Raw genomic sequence first — 24,378 nt, 5'->3', positions numbered from 1 at the left:
ATGAGTGCTGACATGAAGCGGATGATATTCTGCACAATTTGGCAGATAGTGAGCAGTTAAAAAAAAAAAAAAAAGCCAAATGTGCTTGTTTCAAGATGTTTCTTGTCACTCCCAGTTTGAGATGACTGTAAAAGCACCATTGTAGTATTAATAACTCACACGGGAGCCCATTCAACAGAAAACCGTTATGATGCCCTCCAGAGAACTAACTTTATAGGCAGTATAGTGCACCCAACACACAAATCTCATGCCATGGAAATGCATTTGTTTTGAAATGTTTGAAAGGTCAGATTAAGGGAGGAAAATTTGTCATGTAGTTATATATTTAGTCCAGACAGCCATGTGATTATCTTCTACAACAATATAGTCTTATATCATCTAATTTGAGAATAGATTGATTTTGGATCTCAAATGCATTAAAAAAAAAAGATATAATTGAAAGTGAATGCATAAGATAAGATAAGATAAGATCCACTGATTGTCACACCCATCTAAGTGGGGCGAAATTTGTTCTCCGCATTTGACCCATCCCCTGAGGGAGCGGTGAGCAGCAGCAGCGCCGCGCTCGGGAATCATGTGGTGATCTAACCTCCCAAATCCAACCCTTAATGCTGAGTGTCAAGCAGAGTGGCAATCGGACCCATTTTTATAGTCTTTGGTATGACCCGGCCGGGAATCGAACCCACGACCTCCCAGTCTCAGGGCGGACACTCTAACCACTCGGCCACTGAGCTGGTAAAGCAAGGTTCGAACACCACACGGCAACACAAATTACGGTGTAATCAGCCAGTTGGCTCAATGTTCCAAAAACCCTAGGAGATAAAAGTTAATTTTTGCATTTAACCCTTTTTAGTGACTGCTGGCAAAAATGAAGATTTGTGCGAGGGCGAGTCAAATGAGTGCATTCTGTAATGGGACCAGCCCCTGATACTTTCTTCTTTTTCCTGTCGGCAGGTGGGAGATGAGTGAGATCCAGTGTTGGAAAATTGGGAATAAACGGCGTTAAGGGCAACTGCGCTCACAGCAACGCGCCACGTTATTAGTGCTACAAAGTCCAGCTGTCGGTCACGCTGCGACGTCAGCAAGTGCATTCTGTCGCATTGCGACATCATAGCCAGTGTGGAAGCACTGACGCCGACTCTTACTTTTAGAGAACAAACTGATTCTAAAAATCATTGTCAAAACATTCACGGCACAGGTGAGAACAAACCTAAAGTAAAAAAGCAATGATACAAGTATGTGAAGTATGAAAAGATTTTTGTGTAATTTGTGGGTGATATGGGTGGCAATCACTGATTAGCTGTGCTCGACAACTGTTGTCTAAACTCAGTTTACTGTGCACTAATGTACAAATGCAGAGAACAGAAAAAGATCAGTTACTTAACTGAGTAACTAATTACTTATACAAGGCAGTAACTGGGTTGCTAAGTGAATTACTTTTTGCAAGAAGTAATTTGTAATGACTTTTTTAGGGTAACTTGCCCAACACTGGTGAGAACACGGCTTGAATATAGATTAATCCAGAATGCCATCTGGAGTCAAAGGTCAATAAGGTTGACAGAAACTTAAATGACTTATACAGTATAGGCTGTAACGTAAAGAAATGACTCTTTATTCATTCTTTTCACTTTTTAAACCAAGAATCTACTAGATTCTCCCTTAAACTCTTAATTTTATTTTTTTTAATTTTTTTTTTTTTTTACTTAGAGCATTATTTCAAACATCATTTTAGATGAAAAATGCTCAATTATAAGCATAACATCAGTATATTAGTTTGCAAGCAGTTGAGTAATTGCGTTGATTATATCTTTAAACATAATATTTACGGACCACATTAAATGGACTGCTTTTTATATAGCGCTTTTAATTAAACCTATGGTGCCCTTTACAATGGTCGGCTGCCGCCATGCAGGGCGCTGCCAGGTCCAATGGGAGCAAATTGGGATTCAAGCCCCGCGTCCAGGCGGAAGCAAAGCTGGCTTCGCTCCTCAAACAAATCTCGTACACGCAGAAGAATTTCAAGACTTGCGCGTGTCCAAAAGAAGACGCTGAGGACGTTTAACGGCTGTCATGTCTATGCCAAGTCTGGAGTGGCGCTGTAGCGCAGCCACAGGGAGAATGGAAAGCATAGAAGAAGAATCAGCGAAGACGACACTTTTTTTCCTAACTTCATTGCAATCTTTACATGTATCAAAACAACATGAAGAAGACAAACACAGGAGAAGTGACAACGGCGGGTGATTCAAGAACAAAAACCCGCTTGTTGACCGTGGGAATAAAGAAGCAAAATATTTTGCGGCAAAAGCATAAGCAAGCTAAAGAGGCTGCGCAAAACGACTACCACACGGCTATCCGCCATTGTTGTTGACAGACTGACGGTTCGCGCGCACTCATACGTCATCAAACTGCTAACAAATGCGACGTCATCGAGGTGCGACCATTACGTCATCACTCGAGGAGTATCCTACATATGGTGTCCAGACGGACGCGTACGGGTTTTGAAATCTTTTCACTCTGGAGCCCGGTTTCAAAAGTGATCGGTTTCAAGCTCCGAAACCGCGCCATCGTGTGGACGAACAACCTAAACGGTAAGAAGCTTGTGACGATACATTGAAACTGGCTTAAGTGTCATGCTCAAAAGACACCTCAACATGTATGGTCACTAGGGGTGAGGATCGAACCCACAACCTCACGAATGGGAGCCAACCACTCTACCACTGAGCTATGCCCCCTAAGCGGTCAAATCCACTGAATAAAGGTTTGTTTTGTTTTTTTTTTTAAATAGAAGGTGTGCGGTTTGACAATGATTTTTCATAGGCTGCTACCCCAATCAGTGTTTCTTGCTTATTAAGGGTAAAATGTTGACCATTAATTTGGTATTGGAACTCACCTCACCACTCAAGTTATACATCACCATAAGTACGAGTTTTGTACTAGAGATGTCATATTTTTGCACCGTTGTACGACGTGCAAACAATAAGCCGGGAAAAAAAGGTGGTGCCATGGACATATGAGGAGTGCGTTGTAGTATTGTAGCGACAAGCTACCTCACACCACCTACAGCGGAATATCCAACACTTTGAGGAGTGCGCAACACATGACTTCCTTTAGCCTTCTCATTCTATAGAGCATTAAGATGTAGGTCAACGGTCAACTTCCTCAGAGGAGTCAGACCCACAGACACTGAATCTATCGAAACTATATCATATTAGGAAACAAATGAATCAACACCTCTTCTTAAAAAAAAAAAGAAGAGAAATCTTCATGGTGACGTCATTCTTGTGATTTGTTTCTAAATACAATAGTTTGAAGATAAGCCCTAAAACCATGTGCAAAGATAAAATACAAGGTAGTACCAAATTGCTGAGATATAGCATTTATGGTTGGGCAATATGGGCAAAAAAATAAAAAATAAAAAAATCCTAAAACTTGATAATGATATGTTTACAATATTCTACAAAAAAAAATCGTGTGAATCTGCATTTGCTTTACAGAATAATTATAGAAAGCATTTTTGAACAACAGCTCTTGTTCCTAAAACTTGATAACGATATTTTTACAATATTCTACAAAAAAAATTGTGTAAATCTTTACGCTTTACAGAATAATTATAGACAGCGTTTTTGAACAACTTTTGTTTATATCTTATTTTGCTTCATACACCTTCTGCAAAACATTTTACGATATTCTATGGCAACATTTAACAATGAAAGCTTTATTATTTATTTTCCAGGCTATTTGGGGTGTTTTCAAGGATTTTTCAGTATCTTTGTCAATTAAATGTCTTTTATTATTCCATAATAACAGTTATGGTAAATGGACTGCTTTTTATGTAGCGCTTTTAACTCCACCATTTGGTGCCCAAAGCCGTTAACCTCGCCAGCCAGATTGATAATTGTGATTATCGCGACAGACGTTTTCCGGCACACGTTATGATGTTATTTTGGTCTTGTCAACCCCAAATAATTTCCTTGCTAGGGACGTGTACTTAAGTCTTGCTAAGCTTTTATTAAATCAGTCATTAAAACAAGACTTGGATTTCATGTTCTCACTTGTGAACACTTCGGTCCCGTCTTCCTCACGGCTGGCGCCGCCGAGTCACGTGGCTGAATCATGCCCGCTAATTTGCGGAATGAAGACGTATCATTTCCTCCTCTGCCGTCGATGCACGCTGATTCGCCAAATGAGAACTTTCATATTTGCAGCCAATCAATTGAGCCGTTTCCCCACATTTAGAGATAGTATTCAAATTTGATCATGTAAAATTGGACATCGTGAAAGCCAAATTGACGATAACATCGATGACGATGATTATCGCCCACCCCTAAAAGCATCAAGCTCTTTTTTTCCACCATCTCAGTTTTCTGGATCTTTTGGGCATGGCTGAAACGGGGCTCAGTGACGCACTTGGGCCCTTTTTGAGAGGTGGCCCTGGCCCTGTCGGACCCAGTACTGGCCCCATATATTTGTGATAAAATACCTCAATTATTAGTAATGATTTTGTATTTAGTGTCTTTATAAGCCTTTAAGAAAAAAATACTTGTGTGGTATATTAGGACTGAAAGATTAATTGCATCATTAAGTTAAGTGCAACTGTGTAAGCGCAACTAATACTCTCTTGGGAGTGTATTCATTTCAGTTGACCCGCCATCTTAGGTTTAACTGTGGACCCAATTGTGTCGTATGCTAGCTAACAACACTGCATGTCCGAGGCGGTGACGTGCAGTGAGCTCGAGGTTCGGGTAGGCAGGCAGTCGCAAATTGCCACGCACACACCAATGACAAATTTGTGCGTCGGCAGGCGACGTATCCTAGGGTGAGCATATTTTCATTTCCAAAAAAAGAGGACACGCAGCCTGACCTCAAGATACTTGATACTTAAATACAAGATGCCATACATTGAAACTATTTTAACATATGGCTCCTCCGTATGGGTAGAAAAAAAACATTACTCTCTTTTGAAGTCTTCCATTTTTTGCTCCACAATATCTTTTTTTTCTTTCTACTTCGAGCGGGATTCGTACCCATCGCCTCCGGTGCGGCAGCTCAACACTTGCCACTCAGCTAAAGTTCTGGGCCACCGTCAGCCAGTGCGCAGTAAACATGGCAGTGCACTCTGCCTCCCATTTGCCGCACAACGGAAAACAGACCATTTCAAACCCGCCCGGACAGAATGTAATAAAGTGAACATCTCCCTGTAAAACAGCCTAATTCCTCACAAAATCAAGCTAGCAATAGCAACCATGTAAAGTGAAAACAGCCAGTTAATCGAAGCGCATCCACAAAGCCAATCTTTCCTTTGGCGCCATTCTTTGTAAAAAGTACGAATCATTCTTTGTCCCTTACTTTGCTGAAGATCCGGTAGCTAAGGCGCTGGTCTCCCATCCTTCAAAAGATGGCGTTTTCCCTCAAAAGAAAGGCGTGAAAATAGTTTTATATTCTCCAGAGTGGCGTCATCTTATCGCTTTGTTGTGCACTAAGTGTGTTTTGAATTCATAAATGCGCTGCAGGAATACTACGGCGACGTAAAAAGGCTGCGTAGCGATCTGCCTATTTGCGCCAAGGACTTTTCTACCGGGAAACTGACTACGCATGCGCGAACACACATCGCTACGCAGATAGGGCTGGGAAAAGCACAGTAGCGGTGTGCCTGCAGGAGGAGAATTTTTGCAGCATTTTTGCCTGCAGGCCAGACAAAGTAATGAGTCATTTTTAATTTAGAGGTATGAAAATCACTAAATGTCACTTTTAAACCTACAGGTAATGTAGTTTTTCTAAAATGAAAGAAATAATTAAAATACATTTTAAAAAGCCAAATGGACGAGCATTGAAGGGAAGATACAAGCTGATATAGCGCAGTTGCAGGTAAAAAAAAAAAAAAACTGGGCTCTTTGTAATCATCTGGGCATTGGTGGAGCATGCATAGAAACTCGCCCATTGTGGGAATAAGACTTTTTTTTTTTCCATTGTGATGCAAAGCATGATGGTCAAAGCGGGCTAACAAACGGAACGGGCATGTAGAATTCTACACCCTGTATCTATCCAGTGGTGTTTATCCACGTTAGTTTGCACAATATACAGTCCCTGACAAAAGTCTTGTCGCTTATCCATTTTGTAGAAACACCAGCTTATAACCTGACTTTTAATGAACCCATTGGTTTTGGAAATGGCTCATATAAAAGCTAAAACCCTCCCAAATGATGTTTAATAGACAAAAATAAATTTGCTTCACTGAAGAAATTTTGATCAGTTAATGAACACAGAAAGGTCAGATTTTGGTGAGACAAAAGTTTTGTCGCCAACAAAAAGTCATGTGAAAATGGAACAAATAATTGACTTCAAATACAAAAAAAAAGTTACATAACATCAGAGAATTAAGTAGTGGTGCTGTGAGATCCATATCTAATATCTTGTATGACTTCCATGAGCTTGAAGGACTGCATCCATGCGGTTCGGCAATGATTCATACAAGTCATCAGGAATAGCAAAGAAAGCAGTCTTACATGCCTCCCAGAGTTCATCAAGATTCTTTGGTTTGCTCTTCCATGCTTCCTCTTTCATTCTACCCCAGAGAACCCACTTAACTGTTTTCTGGGTGTATCTCGGATCCATGCGGGCTCCAAGAGGTCTTCTGCAATATTTGCGGTGGCTGTGATGTCATTCAACCGAAGATTCATCAGAGAAATCCACCTTCTGCTCAGAAAACAGTTAAGTTTGGTGGCGGAAAAATCATGGTCTGGGGTTACATCCAAGAGATTTGCAGGGTGGAAGGCAATAGCAATAGCCTAAAATATCAAGACGTATTGGCTACCTCTTACATTCCCAACCATAAAAGGGGTCAAATTTTGCAGCAGGATGGCGCTCCATCGCATACTTCCATCTCTACATCAAAGTTCCTCAAGGCCAAGAAGCTCAAGGTGCTCCAAGACTGGCCAGACATGAACATCATTGAGCATGTCTGGGGTAGAATGAAAGAGGAAGCATGGAAGAGCAAACCAAAGAATCTTGATGTACTCTGGGAGGCATGCAAGACTGCTTTCTTTGCTATTCCTGATGACTTGTATGAATCATTGCCGAACCGCATGGATGCAGTCCTTCAAGCTCATGGAAGTCATACAAGATATTAGATATGGATCTCACAGCACCACTACTTCATTCTCTGATGTTATGTAACTTTTTTTTTGTATTTGAAGTCAATTATTTGTTCCATTTTCACATGACTTTTTGTAGGCGACAAAACTTTTGTCTTGCCAAAATCTGACCTTTCTGTGTTCATTAAATGATCAAAATTTCTTCAGTGAAGCAAATTTATTTTTGTCTATTAACTCATTCACTGCCATAAATTCATTTGACCTATTTCTAATAGTTTAAAATTGTTTCCACTTTTGTTAACAAGAGTATGAAAACCTAGAAAAATGTTTTATTGTACATTTAGAATTGCGATTACACATCTTAATCGCCTGATGCCCCTAATTTTTTAATAATCTTTTTTTAATTAGGCGATTACATTTTGTAGTTGTAATTAATTGCATGACTTCACTAGTTAACTCACGACTAATCACAATTTTTATATCTGATCTTAATGTACAATAAAAAAAAACATTATAGGTTTCATACTTTTGTTAACAAAAGTGGAAAAAATGTTAAACTAATAGAAATAGTTCAAATGACTTTTTGACGTCTATAACCGTCAATGGCAGTGAATGAGTTAAACATCATTTGGGAGGGTTTTAGCTTTTATATGAGCCATTTCCAAAACCAATGGGTTAATTAAAAGTCAGGTTATAAGCTGGTGTTTCTACAAAATGGATAAGCGACAAGACTTTTGTCAGGGACTGTACTGTAATCCTATTGCAAGCGTTGCACTGAGGACACTGGTCATTAAGCCAGTTATTTTTTCTTCAGTGAACGTATTCCACATGTTCGCGTGCGCACGTCTTCTTCACTGGTTCGACGGCTTCATCTTCAAAGGTCAGCATGCGAGAACTCGGCGGAAAAGACTCACAAAAACGATTCGTGTACACTAAAAAGAGGATTTTATGCTCAAAATTCTCAGATTTCCCCCCCAGTGTTCAATAAAGTTGGGGGAGAAAAAAAAAGTACAAGACTATCTAGATCACATCGAATCAGAGGAGGTTCCCGCCCTTCAGCATTCTCTGATTGGTCGAGACCGTGATACGTGCATCCGTTGATGTACCAAAGTGAGGCTTTGAGGCTTTGTGAGTCGAGAAGGCTTTTTCTCCCTTGATGGTTGATTTGTTACAGTTACAACATTGTGAAATGAATTAGGATGGCTGCATACCCAAATCGGTTGCATTCTAGAGACCAGGTAGGCCACTAAAGAATCTTACTTTCATCTGTTTTGAAGTGAGGCAGCGAAATGGTAGTTTCTTTTGGTACTGGCGTCACGTGTATTAATGATCAAGTTTGACAAGCATGAAAGGTTCATTAAAGGTATGTTAGCCTTAGCTTGTTATAATATAGAAGTAGTATAGTGTCATTTTAATTTGCCTGGCTAGACAAGAAACTTCTTGTATTCACTTGTGTTTTTTGTCTCCTATTAACTGTTCAATATGCGGCCATTCTGTGCTTTGTCCTTTTTCGTCTATTGCTGATGTTGGAATACAGATTTATCGTAAAGCGGCGTCACACTGGATACAAGTTTAGGTTTGTCACTCGCACCTGTGATTTCAAACAAAGACGGGCACGTAAAATAACTGAAAACGCTATTGTACAGAATAACGCCAATTAGCACTAATGCTAGGCTACATTTTAAACCGTCAGACAACACTCATTGAGCAGTCCAGAGACTTCTTGCATGATAGCTATTAATGAGGACACAAGAAATAATTGCATGCCTGCGTTTAACTATGGCGGCACCTTATGGACAAAAGCGGCAGTGTTTTGCCTGCAGCAAGACGACATTTCCCGGGAAGACCAGCGCATAGCGTCGTCTTTGAGCTCATGCCAGCCAGTGATAGCCGGGCCAATGTTGATTCCTGACTGTCCTTTTATCCAGGACAGGTAGCCTCCCTTTTGTCTCCTCAGATAAAACTTTTCGGTTGTTTTGCAGCTTCTGCCATAACAGCCACAATCAAACGTATACATTCAAATCGACTTCCATTCTTTGTAAGAAATGGGAGAAGGGGGTAAAGTGACGTAGTCTGCATGTCTGTACTTTTTTCCCATGTTGTACTTGCTTAGTGCCAGTGACAGCGATACGGACCCCCTCAGGCCATGATAAAGGCACCATTCAACTAGCTGTAAGTCAATGTTTCATCAGAAGAGTTATGAAAATATTTTGGAAGGTTGAAAAGTTTGTAGGTAGCAGACAAATAACATCTGGCCACTAGATGGTGCACTAACAGAAGAAATAAAGATCAGATCACAGCCGCCGCTCCAATACCGTGTTCATCTGCAAGAAAAAAAATAAATAAATGTCCATGTATAAAACATGGATGGCCCAAACGTGATTCTGGTGGAGCTTCAAAGCAGAAAATTTAAGTCGGCCTATTTTTAAAGTCGACTTATCCGACTTGGTCGACTTTTTCACCAAGCCCTAATTAACTCTTTTACTGCCAAACGTTATCCAAAAAACAACACCTACAGTGCGAGCCGATTTCGAGCAATTTTACTCATCTTTCAAGGCAAACGCTCTGGGAATTAGATTTAATGTGACAAACGCTTTGATTATTCATGTTATTCTTGAAAACGTTCTATTTCCTAAGATTCACCATTCATACCAAAGACTATAAAAATGGGACCCATTTGCCTTGTGCTTGACACTCAGCATGAAGGGTTAAAATTGGGGGGTTAGATCACCAAATGATTCCCGAGCGCAGCTCCTGCTGCTGCTCACCGCCCCCTCAGGGGATGGGTCAAATGCGGAGAATGAATTTCGCCCCACTTAGGTGGGTGTGACAATCAGTGAATCTTAATCTTTTCAATTTGATACACGGCAGCCCATTGAAAAGAGATACAATGCTGCCATCTGCTGGCCATAGTTATATTTGGACATATTTGTTATTTTGACTATGACTGTCATTTGGCTGCTGATCGTGACCGGACGATTTCCGTGAAAATGTATGTGATCAGCGTACGTTACTCAACGCCTTTCATTGCTGATCACAAAAAAACAAAACAAAAAAAAACAATCACCAGCAGCTCGTAATTTGCAGCCTGCAGCCAACTAGAGACCGGCCTGTGTGCAGTGCGGCATATCCTCCCCTTTTCCTTAACACTGTAATGAGAATAGCCTGAGCTAAGTAAGCACTAAACATTTTCAACATGATGTCCGTGCTCACGGTCAGCAGTGAGAAGGTCAAAGGATAATCAAGTACGAAAAGTCGCAAACCCAAAACAAGTCTCGTGTATGAACTTCAATGATCAATGCATTCGAGAAACCCAAACGCATTTGGCATGTATATAAACAAGCTCAGCTGACTGCAATCCCCAACAATGTTATCGAGTGAAGAGGGGAAATGGAAACAATTACATCAAATAACGCTTTGTGCATGTTTCTCCTCTATCTTCGCCAAAGCCAAATCTGCTTACATTATGTCAGCCCCCTTTGAGTCCATTGATTCGGACGGCCTTCACATTTATGCAAGTCATGCTCATTTTCTCTGGTCACAGTCCAAGCCGGGTGTTTTGTTAGGGCAACTGGGGCAGTAGGCAAGGAAGTTACATTCTCGCCGGTGCTTGACGCGGAGCGAAACACGCTTGCCGTGTATTCAAATGTGTGTTTACGGAGAGCATACAACAACATATTGCATCAAATCACCGCTAATTTCTATTTAAAGGGAACACTGACAGCAGCTCACTGGTTCAGTATTTTGGCTCAGGGTCATGGTGCCACAAACCACTACTTAACATTGGAGTTCAGAGCAAGCAAAGTTTTAATCAAAGCGCAAAAGGGATGTCAAGTAAGACATGACAAAAAATATATATATATTAGCATCAGTACAAGGTTGAAAGTGTGACAGTGTCCATATCGCCTTCCACAGCATCCACTCACACTGCAATTTTCAGCGTCAAGGAACTTAGTTGGTTGGCCTGAAGCGGCCACGACCGTCCGTCTCTTGATGACTTAAAACCCGCAACCGGATTTTGGGTCTGTGTGAAAGCTTCCGTGCATTTGAGGGGCAGCAATTTGCCGCATCGTGCAACGCCCGTTCATATTACGAAGCGCCGCAAAAGCCACTCGTGAAATCTTATGCGAGTGAGTGTGCAGTGGAGACTCGCACAGTTCACTTGATCCCAGCTCAATTGATCGGTGGCCGCTGTAATGGTGAAGAAGCAGAGACTATGCCGGGCCAAGTGAGGCTGGGGGCACATTTGGGCAGGGCCGGCGGGGGTCGTTCTGCAGCCTTGTAATGGAAAAGCGGTTGACCCTGCCTACGTGCCTATGAGGTATACACTCAATTGAATTAACGGTAAATAGTTTATTTGAGTTGCCAAATGATTAACACTTCCTACAATTTCTCAAGGAAAATGTAAACCTATTTCATAAGGTCTGGTCGTCGTTGATGTTATGAAGGACAGGTTGAACGTAAACAAGAATTGCCCTTCTGACGACTAAACAAGTATTCCGAATCGGACACATTTTATAGGTAGCGAGTTTGTTGCCTCTGAGCGCATTATACAGAGAAGAGCTTTGAGAATATGGGCTTTCTCTTTGTCTAAATCATCCCTCTAAAGGAACCGTTTGTAAGTATGACCAACATGTTAAAAACAAGTCGAATTCTGCATACCGCATGGCTGTTTATTTGCACATATTAGACTGGTGAGCGTGCAGACAGATTCAAACTAGCTTTTGTGTATGTGCATGGAGGACAAACTGCAGCAGCAGACAGGCATTAAAAATGGATCCGGCCAATGACTCATATTCTTGTTTTAGAAATTCACAGCAGTTAAGTAGTGCTAAAACGCCTTTCATTTTGTGACCAAAAAGCCCAGTGTAGTCAAATAAATAAATAAATAAAAAATACTAGAGTTGACTTCCAGCATCTATTTAGAATGCTGCTGAACTGTTTAAGTGGCAGGCAACCACAATTTGGCAGAATAGAAACCGGACACTTCAACGTAGTCAAGCTGTGAGTTGCTATGCTCTCATCAACAACAACAAAAAAAAAAGTGCAATTGAAGAACGTGATGAAGAAGCTGCAGCATTCAGATGCTTTATATTGAGGCAGGAGCAGTACAAGTCATCGGGTCTTTAGGTCATTCCATCATTATTTTTAACCTGTATGTATGTATGTGTGTGTGTCTCACTATACTTTTGGTCAATTAGCGGGAGCCGGGAGGGTTTGAAAAGTGCTACATAAAGTTTGATTGATTGATGATTAATACAGATCCCGCCCATTACTTGTAATGCTTCTCTAGTTGATCCCCCCACCCCCCTCCCCCCATGACAATTTTAAAGACCTATTATATCCCATGACAAAATGTTCCCTTAAAACTGAAATTAATGGCATTTTTTTCCTACTCTTCTCATTTCTAGCTCCTGATCGTACAGTGGCACAGTATCGGCGTCCGGCCACCATTACAAGTCCTAAAATGTTGAAATAAGGCCGAGTATTAGTCTGATAACAATACCTGTTATCGTACTCGCGCTTCCCTATTTTAGCGATTAAACAAGATGGAATAAACGACAAATAAGCAATACCACACAAGAGGGAGTCATGTTGTCTTCACCAACCCTCTTGAAACTCAGCTACTTCATGAGAACTGATCCATGTGATAGGCTACTTGTTTGATTTAGACTTCTGAGGCAGCTCCGGGTATAACTAGGTTAGTCATACAATGGCTCCAAATAATGATTGTCACTAATAGATTCAAGTGTGTGTGTTTTTTTATACATAAATTGATTTACTCAATTTGGTTTGTTCCATAACATACCAGAAAACAGAGAAAAGGGTGATCATTGTTTTCCAAAGTGGAAGATGCTTAACTCTTTGACTGCCAAAAACGTTAAATAACGTTTAATAAAATCCTATGGATGAGTGCCAAAGACGTTAAAAGACGGGGTTTTTTTTCAAAACAGAGGTGAAACTAACCATTTTCTATTGTTGATTACTGAAAAACGGAATAAGGTAGAAACAAACTGAAAGATGAGAGTACAATCTTTCATTTGGTAGTATGTGTGTTTCCATAGTCCAAACACATAATTTTCTGTGGACCTTGAAAGATCAGTCAAAAATGCTTAAATCGGCTGGCACCCACGGCATCCCTTTTCTGAAAACGTCTGGCAGTCAAAGAGTTAAAAGATGCTCACTGCAGAAATCAGAAATTATTTACTGTTGAGAAGCTGAAATAAGAGGATTTCAACAATCTCTAAAGGATGGATCAATGATGAAAATAGTTGTCGATTAAATTGTTAATGGATTAGTTGTAAATTTTGACATTTCTCAATAGGGGTGTGAATTGCCTAGTACCTAGCGATTCGATTTTTTATCACGATTCGATACCGATTAATCCAGATACGAATCTATAAATTGATTAATGCGATTTTTTAAACTCAAATTTAGAAAATAATGATCAGTAAACTTGTACATGTACACTGTAAGATTTGTCCGAAAATGTATTTATTTATCTGAAACTTCAGGCTTATAACTGAGCCACTGCATTTAACAAACAGGTTAGAGGTCTGTTTCATGTTTGAACAGCACTGAAATTCAATATTAAGGCTTAATATTTCATTAATATAACATTCTTCCATGCTTAATGTGTGAATCTTAACCCTAAGTAAGACGTTTTGTTGAATATTCCCATAAAAAATTGATGTTTTTCGAATCGATTCGAGAATTGTGCGCTGTAATATTGCAATACACTCCCCAATCAATTTTTTCTAACACCCCTACTTCTAAATCATACAGACATAGACCCATTTAAGCAAATTAGTGACTTACCCAGATTTCAACTCAGCATGAAGAAAATGATGTTAAGCACACCAAAATTGTGCATCTGTTTCATTGTCTTATTGTATAGGTTGCATAATATGTACCTAACATAACGTTATATATGTATATATATCTGGGACAGAACCTACTGTAGAGTGCTGCGTTGCACAGTTGGTATTAGTGAAACGTGACAAAGTTGAGCGAGGCAATGGAAGTTGCAGGTTGTGTCAGAACTGTACTGACTTTCTTGACTTGGTCGGGTACTTCTTGGTATGAAGCATGCATGCAATAAAAAAAAAGAGAATGGTTGACAGTGCCCACCTGTTTCTCTACTTACTTTTGTCCTTCCATTGATGGCGTAGTTGCCCAGTTTGCCGTTACAATGTCTGACCAGATCGTCCATGCGACTTGTGAGAAAGCGGATCTTCTCACAGCCGGCCTCTTTCCCGTCCACCCACGTGATTTTGTCCCCACGGATGTCTTTAGTGGAGTCACTTTTTTGACTGACCACCTGGCCGTCCGTGAAGCGGCCGGTTTTGTGCAGGGCCTTGACGTCCTCCAGGATGCTCAGGCCGGTCTCCTCGCCCATGAAGTTGTCCACCACGCAGATGCCGTGCTTGTTCATGCACGGGATGACGTACTCCGTGGCCAGTTTCTGCGGGGATGAACTCGTTTGTCCGTTAGGTGTGGTGTCGTTGGAACCCTCCTCCGCCGCTTGCTCTCCAACCGCCTGCGCCGGCTCCGTGTTTGTAGTTTGTGCCGAAGGCTCACTGGTGTCCGCTTGCTCGGGGCTGTTCTTCTTCGTGCATTTCTCCGGCGCCTTTTCATCCCCGGGCGGTTGCTCGGGTTCGGGCTTCTGTTTGGGAGGCTGCGTCTTCTCCGCCTCCTTACAAATGCGCTTGTGTTCTTTCCAGTGCTGTTTTTGGTGCTCCTTGCTGCAGTAGAAGGAGTTCCGACACCTACCGCACTTCAAAAGGTTCTCCATTTTCCCACAAAGTTCACAGTACTGGCGCTCTCGCTCCAAGTCGGTCTGTTGCTTCTCCATGTTTGCCGCTAACAACGGGTGCGCGGCGCCTTTAATTCCAATCCTTCACACGCGCCCTGCTAACCGACAACTTTGGAAGCGGTCCACCGCCTCTTGCCACGCTACGCCGAGCGAAACCCTGGAATAAAACTTAAAAGCCGTTCGTTCCATAACATCCGCTACTTCTCCACATGTTGAGTCTGAGAAATCACGCGACAGCGTGTTGCCCGGAGCGAGCGAAACGGCTTGCGTCGAGGTCTTCATGGGGCATTCTGCAAGCTAGCTGTCGGCCCGCAGGTCGTGCATGGCGACGCTCACTGTTCCCAGCCTGTCCCCGGCCCGCCCGCTCTGACGTCAGGCGGAAGCCACGCCCCAACCCATGTGTTATGTTCATGGTTATCGGACAGCTGATGACGCTGGAAAACACGTGCGGGTCAATCTGTGTCACGGCTACTCTCATCTTCATACGCGAAGTATGTAATACCCTTATATTTTTGACTCTTTGTCTTAAGCCGAAAAGGAACTGACAACTAAACATCAGCAAAAAAATATTAAACAATATTAAATTAATACCTCCTTGACAGCGCCATTAAAGCTTAGCATTAACATATTTGTACGGACATTTTTTTTTTGAAAGCATCAAAATGTGGAAGCTTACTTGCAACGTTGAGTAAACACAATTTTGAATACTGTAAACAACAACAATAAGCTAGTGAGAAACGTCGGAGATATAAGCCAGTGGACCGCCCTCGAACGTAGCAACACTGAACGTCACATCAGCGTGTCGTCCTCATTCTTGACTGGCATTTGTGAAATTCCTTTCACTTAAACGACACAATATTTATGTCAACATTTCCCTTATGTCATATCATACAACATATACATTTGTGTGATTTTAGAGTGCAATTTCTTACAAATATATTTTAACAACGACATATATTACAATACAGTAAATGTCACGCGTCCAATGCATATCCGAGCTGGCACAATCACGCACCCTTATTTATAATAAGTAAACGGGTTTTTGGACGTCATCATTCGCGCTTGCGAGCAGAATTAAGTTGGCACTAGTCAAACTGCACGTAGACAGTCTTCAGGATTCACTGGAGGAAGGAGGGGTTAGTGGAAAGTTGAGTATCTGATGATCAAGAAACTGAATGGCACATATAGTAGTCCAGAGTAGAGACAATGGCTAAGTACAACAGTTTTATTTTATTTTTTTTTAAATTTATAAGACTGTCTGCACTAGGGTCCAATGTAATGTAATGTAAGAATGATATCGCTCTTGAATTCACTTGTATTGCGGTAACTATGTTTGGCTCCAGTAACTTCTTCACAGATTTTTACATGGATTCATTTGTTATAAACATCAGGCATGCAGTTAGCAGACATGTGGGTAATTAAGACCAAATGCCCCCCCCCCCCCCAAAAAAGACCAACTTTTAATTAAACAAACAAAAAAACACTTGCTATCACATTGTTGAATAATGCGGAATTTATTTAAGCTTTGAAAACGAATGTTACAATAAAGGTCATGAATGAAAACCAGCCTAATCTTCTATTTTGGATTCATATTTTTATATCTAACTGTAGAGGAGTCAGTGCCTCACCACCAGTCATGAGTCACCCCACGTCATTGCCTCAAAAACACAACATAGCAACCCAATTTATTTTTAGTAATCCCTGTTTGAATTATAAGAAAGGAAGGCAGAGATAATCAATAAACCAACGCCGATGCAATATTACCTGTAACCTACTTAAAGATGACTTTTGACTTGAATAAGTTGCACTCGCCACTTGGACGAATGAACTACGGCCTACTTTTCTAAAAGACTACATATCCCACAATGCACCGCTCCCTTCATTTCCGGTTACGCACGAACATCACTAAAGCCCCGCAATAAACGAGACAGCCCGACTGCCTGAAAAGATAACTACTTAATAGGAATTATTTCGCGTAGAATTAGTGCATATTTATCATACCTTCGTTTAAATGCGCTATTAATTCTGTCCTTTGAATACAAATTGAACCACTTACAAATATTTCAGTAAAGCTAAGCTGTAAGTGCGGCGTGTCATATATTTTGGAGCACACTGTACACTACAGGCGATCGCCAAAAATAATCACAATTCAGCTTCAGTTGTACTTTACGATAACGCTGAAGGTATGAATAAGCGAGCAGGTAAGTTTGGACTAATCATCATAAACTCATTTTGGTCTGGAGACGCTAGACGCACGTGTAACTGGTTCTAGGTGCTACGTTAGCCATTGTTTACCATCCGTGTGCTTATTATTTTTCCATTAGGCTTAGTGAAAAGGATATTGCTTTAACTACTGAGTATTGTATTTCAACTGTCTTGATACGTCTCGGTCGCTATTATTTTACAGTGTGACGATGAGAACAATTGCAATACATGTTAAAAACAGTCAAACGTAATCAGCAGGACAATGCATCACGTCAGGTCACGTCATTATTTTCCACACTAAAGCTGAAAACAACAGCAAAATTAACTGACTAGATGGCTCTGCAGCTCAGCCACAGAGATTTGAGAGTCGTTTAAGAGAATTTCACAAGAATTTGACATTGAAGAAAACACATCATCATCTGTTTCTTTTCTGCATCATTTATAGCTGAAGGACATCCACAGAAAAATGAAAATGCAGCTCAGCAGTGTAAGGCAGGTGCCGATCTGTCTTCGCCTGTCATCGCAGCCTTCAAAGGTAAATTGCATCCTCTGTATCAATGCCATTTCTCACCCGGATGCGTATGGTATTTGTTATTTACACATATTTCTTTTATAGTCTTTCAGATGGAGCTTGACACCAAGCACGACAAATACGAGCGTCTTGTTAAGCTCAGTCGAGATGTCACCATTGAGAGCAAGAGGACAATTTTTCTTTTACACAGAGTGACAAGGTATGTATGATGAACGTTTGTTACTATGTTAGTGATTTTCACAGTAAATTCTAAATAGGAATACATTTAATGGAAAAAACACACGCAAGGGCGCAGGGTCAAATGATCCTAACTGATTTAATGAATGTAAAAAATACTTATTACATGGTTGCAGATCCCAACTTTTTTGTTAACAAAAGGAGGTTGTTCTTAACCTAACCAATGTATCACCTCACAATATTTTTTGGGGAGAGATCTGTCACATTTATTAGGTTGTGAGGATTTGAGTTTCATGAATCACCCTGAGGATTTCTTTTACCTTCTCCTTCTCACTTTATTGCGCAAGGAGAGGAAAAACTAAAGCAGCCACGCACAAGGTCCAATGTTTATTTATAAGATGAACTGCAGATGAACAGTCCATTCTTACTGTGCTCTGGGTTTCTCTTTTCATTTGGAAGTGTTCCAGATGCAGAGGCCATTTTAAATGAGGCCGATGGGAAACTTTGTGGTGTGAGGCAAAAAATTGGTCAGATTGCAGAAGAGCTTCGAGGAGAGGACATCTATCAGTTCCACAGAGCATTCACTGCAGGTGAGTTTTCTCTTCACACCAGTGGCGATTCTAGACATGTTTTCTTTACATGGGGTGGCAGGAGGTTCCTTTGGGAGGGCGGAGGTTATAACCCCCGCAATCATGTTTTTATTGAATCTTGATCCAAAATGTTAAAAAGTAGTGCTATAGTATAGTAGTACTCTATTTATCAACTTCGGAACCCTAAAACATGAGAAAGTTACTTAGGAGAAATAGCCTGTTGTACACACCAGTGTCTCCTCCTGTGTGTTACATTGGTGACATAACTGTTCGTGTGAGACCGTGACCTTGGTGCAGGCCTGCATTAACAGGAACACCCTCTGATAACGTTGTTTTCCCACTTCTTGCATCACTATCCGTTCTTGTTAGCGTAGCCAAAATGTCTGCAGAGTTTGGAGACAAATTTGTGTGATGGTGAGCTGTTATCTCGCGGGTGGGTGGGGGGGTGTCATTTTTAGATTGTAGTCACTCTTGAATCAATTTTGCATCCTCTGCGACGTGACTAGTGGCAGTTCCCACCAATTAGTCTTTTCCCCTCTCCGTTTTTATCATCTTTATTAGAGCCCAGTGTAACGGATTTGCAGTTAATCTGAACAAGGAGTCTCCTGGCATACAGTATGTAATGGCGCCACTTTTGTCATAGAGAGGCCTTTAATGACATTGAGGGCAAAATTGCTGCTGATAACGGGTCAACGCTTTCAGTTTGATAAACTCTTTAGCTGAAGATCTGCATAAGCAAGTGGTGGGGAATTTCCAGAATCCCCGTGAATGACTTTTTTATTTATTTGTTTTTTAAATAAAAACAACATTTTTATAAGCATACATGGACATACAATGCATATTGTGTCCCCCAAAATGGGCCACAATTGTGAGAATATTTTCTACCAATATTCTATAGAAAATTTTCATTCTAAAAGAAACCTCAGGGTTTTCTAACAAATCTATTTGGGGCGTACTCATATGCTGTTGAGCATTGGACGTGCAGTTGTTTAGATTGTTTATACTGTAAAAGCTCCTGATCATCTGCTGTTTTTTTTATTTTCTGTATTATAGTTGTAAAAGATAAACTGCTGTAGTTTCTTGGTAGAGATGATCTGAACCCGTCTTAATGCACACTTAACCCATTTATTGTCGTACACATCATCAGATTATGACAGATTTTCCAAATCAGAGTCACAGCTCCTGGCAGTGTTAATGTAACGGCTGTGACAAGTACGCTAAGTAAAGCTGCGCTAGCCGGTGGGTAATGGGCCTGGGCTTTTATCGGATAGGCTAGTGGGCTCAACTCTTAAAGGGGAAGTCAATCCCCACCCAAAAAAAAATATTGACAATAATATATGTTACCTCAATAGTATAAACATGACATTATGATTAATTTTACATTTGTTGAATATGAGTTAAGCAGCAAAATCCAGCCGTTTTTTATCCATCTCAGGGGGCGGCCATTTTGCCGCTTGCTGTCGACTGAAGATGACATCACAGTTGCTCAGGTCTCAGGTAACAACCAATCACAGCTGGGCTTTAGAAAAACAGGTGAGCTGTGATTGGTTGTTACCTGAGACCTGAGCAACTGTGGCATCATCTTCAGTCGACAGCAAGTGGCAAAATGGCCGCCCCCTGACCTGGATAAAAACAGGTGGATTTTGTTTGGTAATGTAATATTAATCAGAATGTAATGTTCAGACTAGTGAGGTCACTTATAACATTGTCAAGTAATGTTTAAGGTTGACTCCCACTTTAAGCGCACTGGTGATATGTGGTGCGGGTTCAAGCTTTGTTTGTTAGATGGATAAACAAAGCCTTGCCATTTTGTTTGTACCCTTTATATCGTAATGCTTGTTTAAAACTGTAGAAATTACTTCATTAAAAAAATACTCAACATTTTTTTTTATTCCCTTACTCCATGTAAATAAAGAGAACATTACCTCAACAACCATAAAAAAAATTTTTACCCGGTATTTGTAAACTGTCCAAACAAAGCAAACAAAACAAATTGCTGTGAGTACGTTTGACACCAAGTGCAAGCAGTGCAAGTACAAACTAAACACATCCTCGTCCCAGCTGCGCGTAGCTCGCTGTGGTTAGCCCGGGCGAGATAGCAGGCCCTTTTGAAGTTCAATTGCCGCTCCAAAAGTAAACTTCAGACACAAAGTCTTCCGTCCTGTGATTATTTGATTGTTGTTTATACAGGGCCAGAAAACAAATGAGGGGGTCATCTCAGCCTGCCACAAAAAAATGGCCACTGTTGTTCAAATCAAAAGACTGTTGCAGGAAACAGGTTTGAATCACTATCTGCATCTGTGATCTATACGCTGCAGATAGCCTGTAGTGTTTACTCGCACTCGGCTTGATATGCATTCTGCCATTTTTTTGTGTGTGTGTGTGTAAATCCTCTGCAACATTGCATAGTCAGAAAACGTTGGGGATATTGGGCCTCCGGGTGAAATTTTTAGAATGATCTTAAAATGCAGTACTGTATAATCTTTATAGGAGAACTTAATTTGACTTTGTTAAACCTTTGCACATGTCCAACTATTCAATTTTATGCCTTTCTGTCACTCTTCCACTTTCTCTGTATTTCTGTTGCAACCTGTAGATGACACTAAGCTCAGTGGCCACTTCCCTCCGACAACATCCTGTTTGAATGTTGCAGTTTAGCCCCCACCCTTGAAGAACCATCAGTTGGTGTAAAAAGCAGTGAAAAAATTGGATACAGACATTAGAACGTTTTTTTTTTTGTTCGCCTCTAACGATTGTCGTGCACTTTAGATTCATTGTGAAAGCTCAATATCCGCTACTTTTAGCTTTGCTTGGTGTGAGTCATTAATTTCAATGTGGGTTTGATTCATTCAAGGAATCCAGGAGTATGTGGAGGCCGCCTCCTTCCAGCACTACATCCGTCATCGCTCCCTCATCAGCCTGGAGGAGATCAACGCCAGCCTGGTGTTCACGACAGGAGATGAGGTACAAACACAATTCCCAAAAAGTTGGGACATTGAACAAATTGTGGATAAAAACTGAATGCAATTATGTGCAAGTGCCAAATTTCAATATTTTGTTCCGAATAGAACATAGATGACAGGTCAAAAGTTTAAACTGAGAAAATGTATCATTTTAAGGGGAAAATATGTTGATTGTAAATTTCATGGTGCCAACAAATCTCAAAAAAAGTTTGAAAGGTAGCAATAAGAGGCTAAGTCAATTGCACCTATAAAAAAAAAACAGCTGGAAGACCAGTGACCACTAACGAGGTCCATTGGGAACTTCTCTTCTCTCTTCGAGCTTCTCGGAGTGGCAGTGTCTCAGAAGCGAAGATGGTGGAGAAATATCAGAAAGGTGTTTACCAGTGAGAAATTGCAAAAAGGTTGAAGTAATCATCATCTACAGTGCATAACATCATCCAAAGATTCAGAGAATCTGGAACAATCGCTGTGTGTAAGGGTCAAGGCCGAAAAAAATCATACTGGATGCCCATGATCTTCGGGCCCTTTAAACGGCACTGCATCGCAAACAGGAATGCTTACTGTCAGGAAAATCACAGAAAGGGCTCAGCAATACTTCCAGAAAACATTGTGGGTGAACACAATCCACCGTGCCAGCCGCCGTTGCCAGATGAAACTCGACAGTACAAAAAAGAAGCCATGGAGTGCGGCAAAGTGGAAACCTGTTTTGTGGTCAGACGAATCACCATTCAAAGTTCTTTGTGGAAAACTGGGGCGCTAGATCATACTGACTAAAGAGGTCAACCCAAGTTGTTATCAGCACTCAAGTTTACAAGCCTGCATCTGTGACGGTATAGGGTTGCATGAGTCCGTGTGGCATGGGCAGCTAACACATCTGGAAAGGCATCGTCAATGCAGAAAGGTATATTCAGATTGGAGAACAACATATGCTCCCATCCAGGCATCATCACTTTCAGGAGGAGATCTCGCATTTCTCAACACGATAATGCCAGACCACATGCAGCACCAATGACAACATCATGGCTGCGTAGGAAAAGGATCCGGGTCTTGAAATGGCCTGCAGTCCACTTCTAGAGCACATTTGGCGCATCATAAAGGGGAAGGTGCAACAAAGAAAGTCAAAGTTATACAAACACAGTATATACAATGAACATAATAGTTTTTTTTTTTTTTTTTACAACAACGCTGAACTATATTTACAATTTAATATGTACTAGTGGATGAATTTTAAATGATTTTAGTGAAAAAAATAATAGCAACTTTGGATTCATATAATTTCTAGTCCCGGATCGTAAAATGGTTGCAGGAGGGCGGCCCATGTTGGTATTAGTCACCGCTGTGAGTACCGATACCTAAAAATAATACCTGGTATCGGTAGTCACCTATCCTGGTCAGAGTGATACCACCTCTGCCTCAATTTTAACCAGGAAAAACCCTGACTTATGATATATTTCCCCCCAAAAAACAATGACATAATTCTAACGAATTACTTAAATATCACAATATAGAATTTTTCCTTAAAATTGCATGAAATTAATGGTAATTTTATATATATATTATATTATATTTATATATTTATAAAATATATATTATATATTATAAATATATATATATATTATATATAATATATATATATAATATATATTATAAATATATATATATATAATATATAATATATAATATATATATATATATATATAATATATAATATATATATATATATATTATATATCTATATATATATATATTATATATATATATATATATATATAATATATATATATATATATATATATATTATATATATATATATATATATATATATATATATATATATTATATATATATATATATAATATATAATATATATATATATATATATATATTATATATATATATATATATATTAATATATATATATATATATATATATATAATATATATATATATATATATATATATATATATATATAATATATATATATATATATATATATATATATATATATATATATATAATATATATATATATATATATTATATATATATATATATATATATATATAAGCAATTTGGACTTTCCAATTGTTTCAACCTGATTTTGTTCAATTTGAACCATTACATTTTATATAAAATAACAGGTGTAGATTTAGCATTTCAATGCATTGTTCTTTTTTTTTTTTTAATTAATTTTTTTATTAATTGTGTAGTTAAAAGTAAATTAAAAAGAGTTTTTGGTCAATTCATGTAGGTGCAAAAGTAAGTGAACCCTGAGCTGCATTGCTTAAAGCAAGCAGTCAAGTCGGATCCGGTAGGACAAATTGGTAGTTAAGCTAACCACTGCCTAAAAATCTCAACTTTGCCAGCGAGTAGGTGAAATATAATACTAATAATAATTGTGATAGTATCATTATATCATAATTGTGTGAAAACAGTGAAATGCTACATATTAGTTATTTAACGTATTACCTTTTTTTCCCCTTTTTTCTACACTTGTTCCCTCAGGGCTCTGCTGACACCCTGTCATCAAAGCCTCAGGTCATGAATTTCCAGGTGATGCCAGCAGACTACTTGCTGGGTGTGGCCGACCTGACCGGAGAGCTGATGCGCCTGTGCATTAGTAGCGTGGGCAACGGTGACATCGACACGCCCTTCCAGCTGAGCCAGTTCCTGCGCCAGATCCACGACGGTTTCTCCTACATCGGAAACACGGGCCCTTACGAGGTGTCCAAGAAGCTGCACACACTGCGTCAGAGCCTGGGCAAAGTGGAGGACGCCTGCTACGCCCTGCGTGTTCGCGGTTCCGAGATCCCCAAACATATGCTGGCCGATGTCTTCTCCAGCCGTAACACTCACATGGACACAGAAGAAGCTGTGGTCTAAGTCCTTGCTACCTTTCTTCTTATTTTACCTTTGTCAAAGTTTGAACCTTTTCATAATTGGCCTTCACAAGTTTAACATGGTTTACTTTTTCATACTATAATAAAGTATTGTTACAATAGTA

General features: G+C 40.0%; 2 protein-coding genes across 5 annotated transcripts in view; one reads left to right on the top strand and one right to left on the bottom strand.

Moving 5' to 3' along the window:
- egln1a (egl-9 family hypoxia-inducible factor 1a) overlaps positions 1-15,279 on the bottom strand; it is a 23,721-nt gene extending 8,442 nt beyond the window's left edge. The window contains exon 1 of one of the 2 annotated variants that reach the window (XM_077581606.1): positions 14,239-15,279. In XM_077581606.1, coding sequence (XP_077437732.1) covers positions 14,239-14,946 — 708 coding nt within the window. In that variant the 5' untranslated portion in view covers positions 14,947-15,279. The remainder of the gene's footprint in view (positions 1-14,238) is intronic. The other variant, XM_077581605.1, reaches the window with a different exon arrangement.
- tsnax (translin-associated factor X) lies at positions 8,232-24,378 on the top strand. Of its 3 annotated transcripts, none has more exons than XM_077581609.1 (6): positions 8,232-8,329; positions 17,558-17,647; positions 17,729-17,843; positions 18,281-18,411; positions 21,266-21,375; positions 23,880-24,378. In XM_077581609.1, exons 3-6 carry the CDS (start codon positions 17,737-17,739, stop codon positions 24,255-24,257), a joined length of 726 nt encoding a protein of 241 aa, XP_077437735.1. In that variant the 5' UTR covers positions 8,232-8,329; positions 17,558-17,647; positions 17,729-17,736; the 3' UTR covers positions 24,258-24,378. The 3 variants fall into 3 exon arrangements, with proteins under 3 accessions (XP_077437735.1, XP_077437734.1, XP_077437736.1); XM_077581608.1 differs by lacking the exon at positions 8,232-8,329 and adding an exon at positions 16,669-17,108; XM_077581610.1 differs by lacking the exon at positions 8,232-8,329 and adding an exon at positions 16,671-17,090.

This window comes from Vanacampus margaritifer, chromosome 12, assembly GCF_051991255.1.
Source record: "Vanacampus margaritifer isolate UIUO_Vmar chromosome 12, RoL_Vmar_1.0, whole genome shotgun sequence".
In the NCBI taxonomy this organism is placed as follows: domain Eukaryota; kingdom Metazoa; phylum Chordata; class Actinopteri; order Syngnathiformes; family Syngnathidae; genus Vanacampus; species Vanacampus margaritifer.
Note: the sequence above shows the minus strand (reverse complement) of the source record. Positions and strands in the feature narration are given on the sequence as shown.

What these genes read in the sequence shown, in the direction of transcription:
- tsnax (XM_077581608.1), top strand. An exon ending in TGTCATCGCAGCCTTCAAAG is followed by an intron (nt 17,648 to 17,728) that starts GTAAATTGCATC and finishes TTTCTTTTATAG; the next exon opens with TCTTTCAGATGGAGCTTGAC. An exon ending in TGTTCACGACAGGAGATGAG is followed by an intron (nt 21,376 to 23,879) that starts GTACAAACACAA and finishes TTGTTCCCTCAG; the next exon opens with GGCTCTGCTGACACCCTGTC.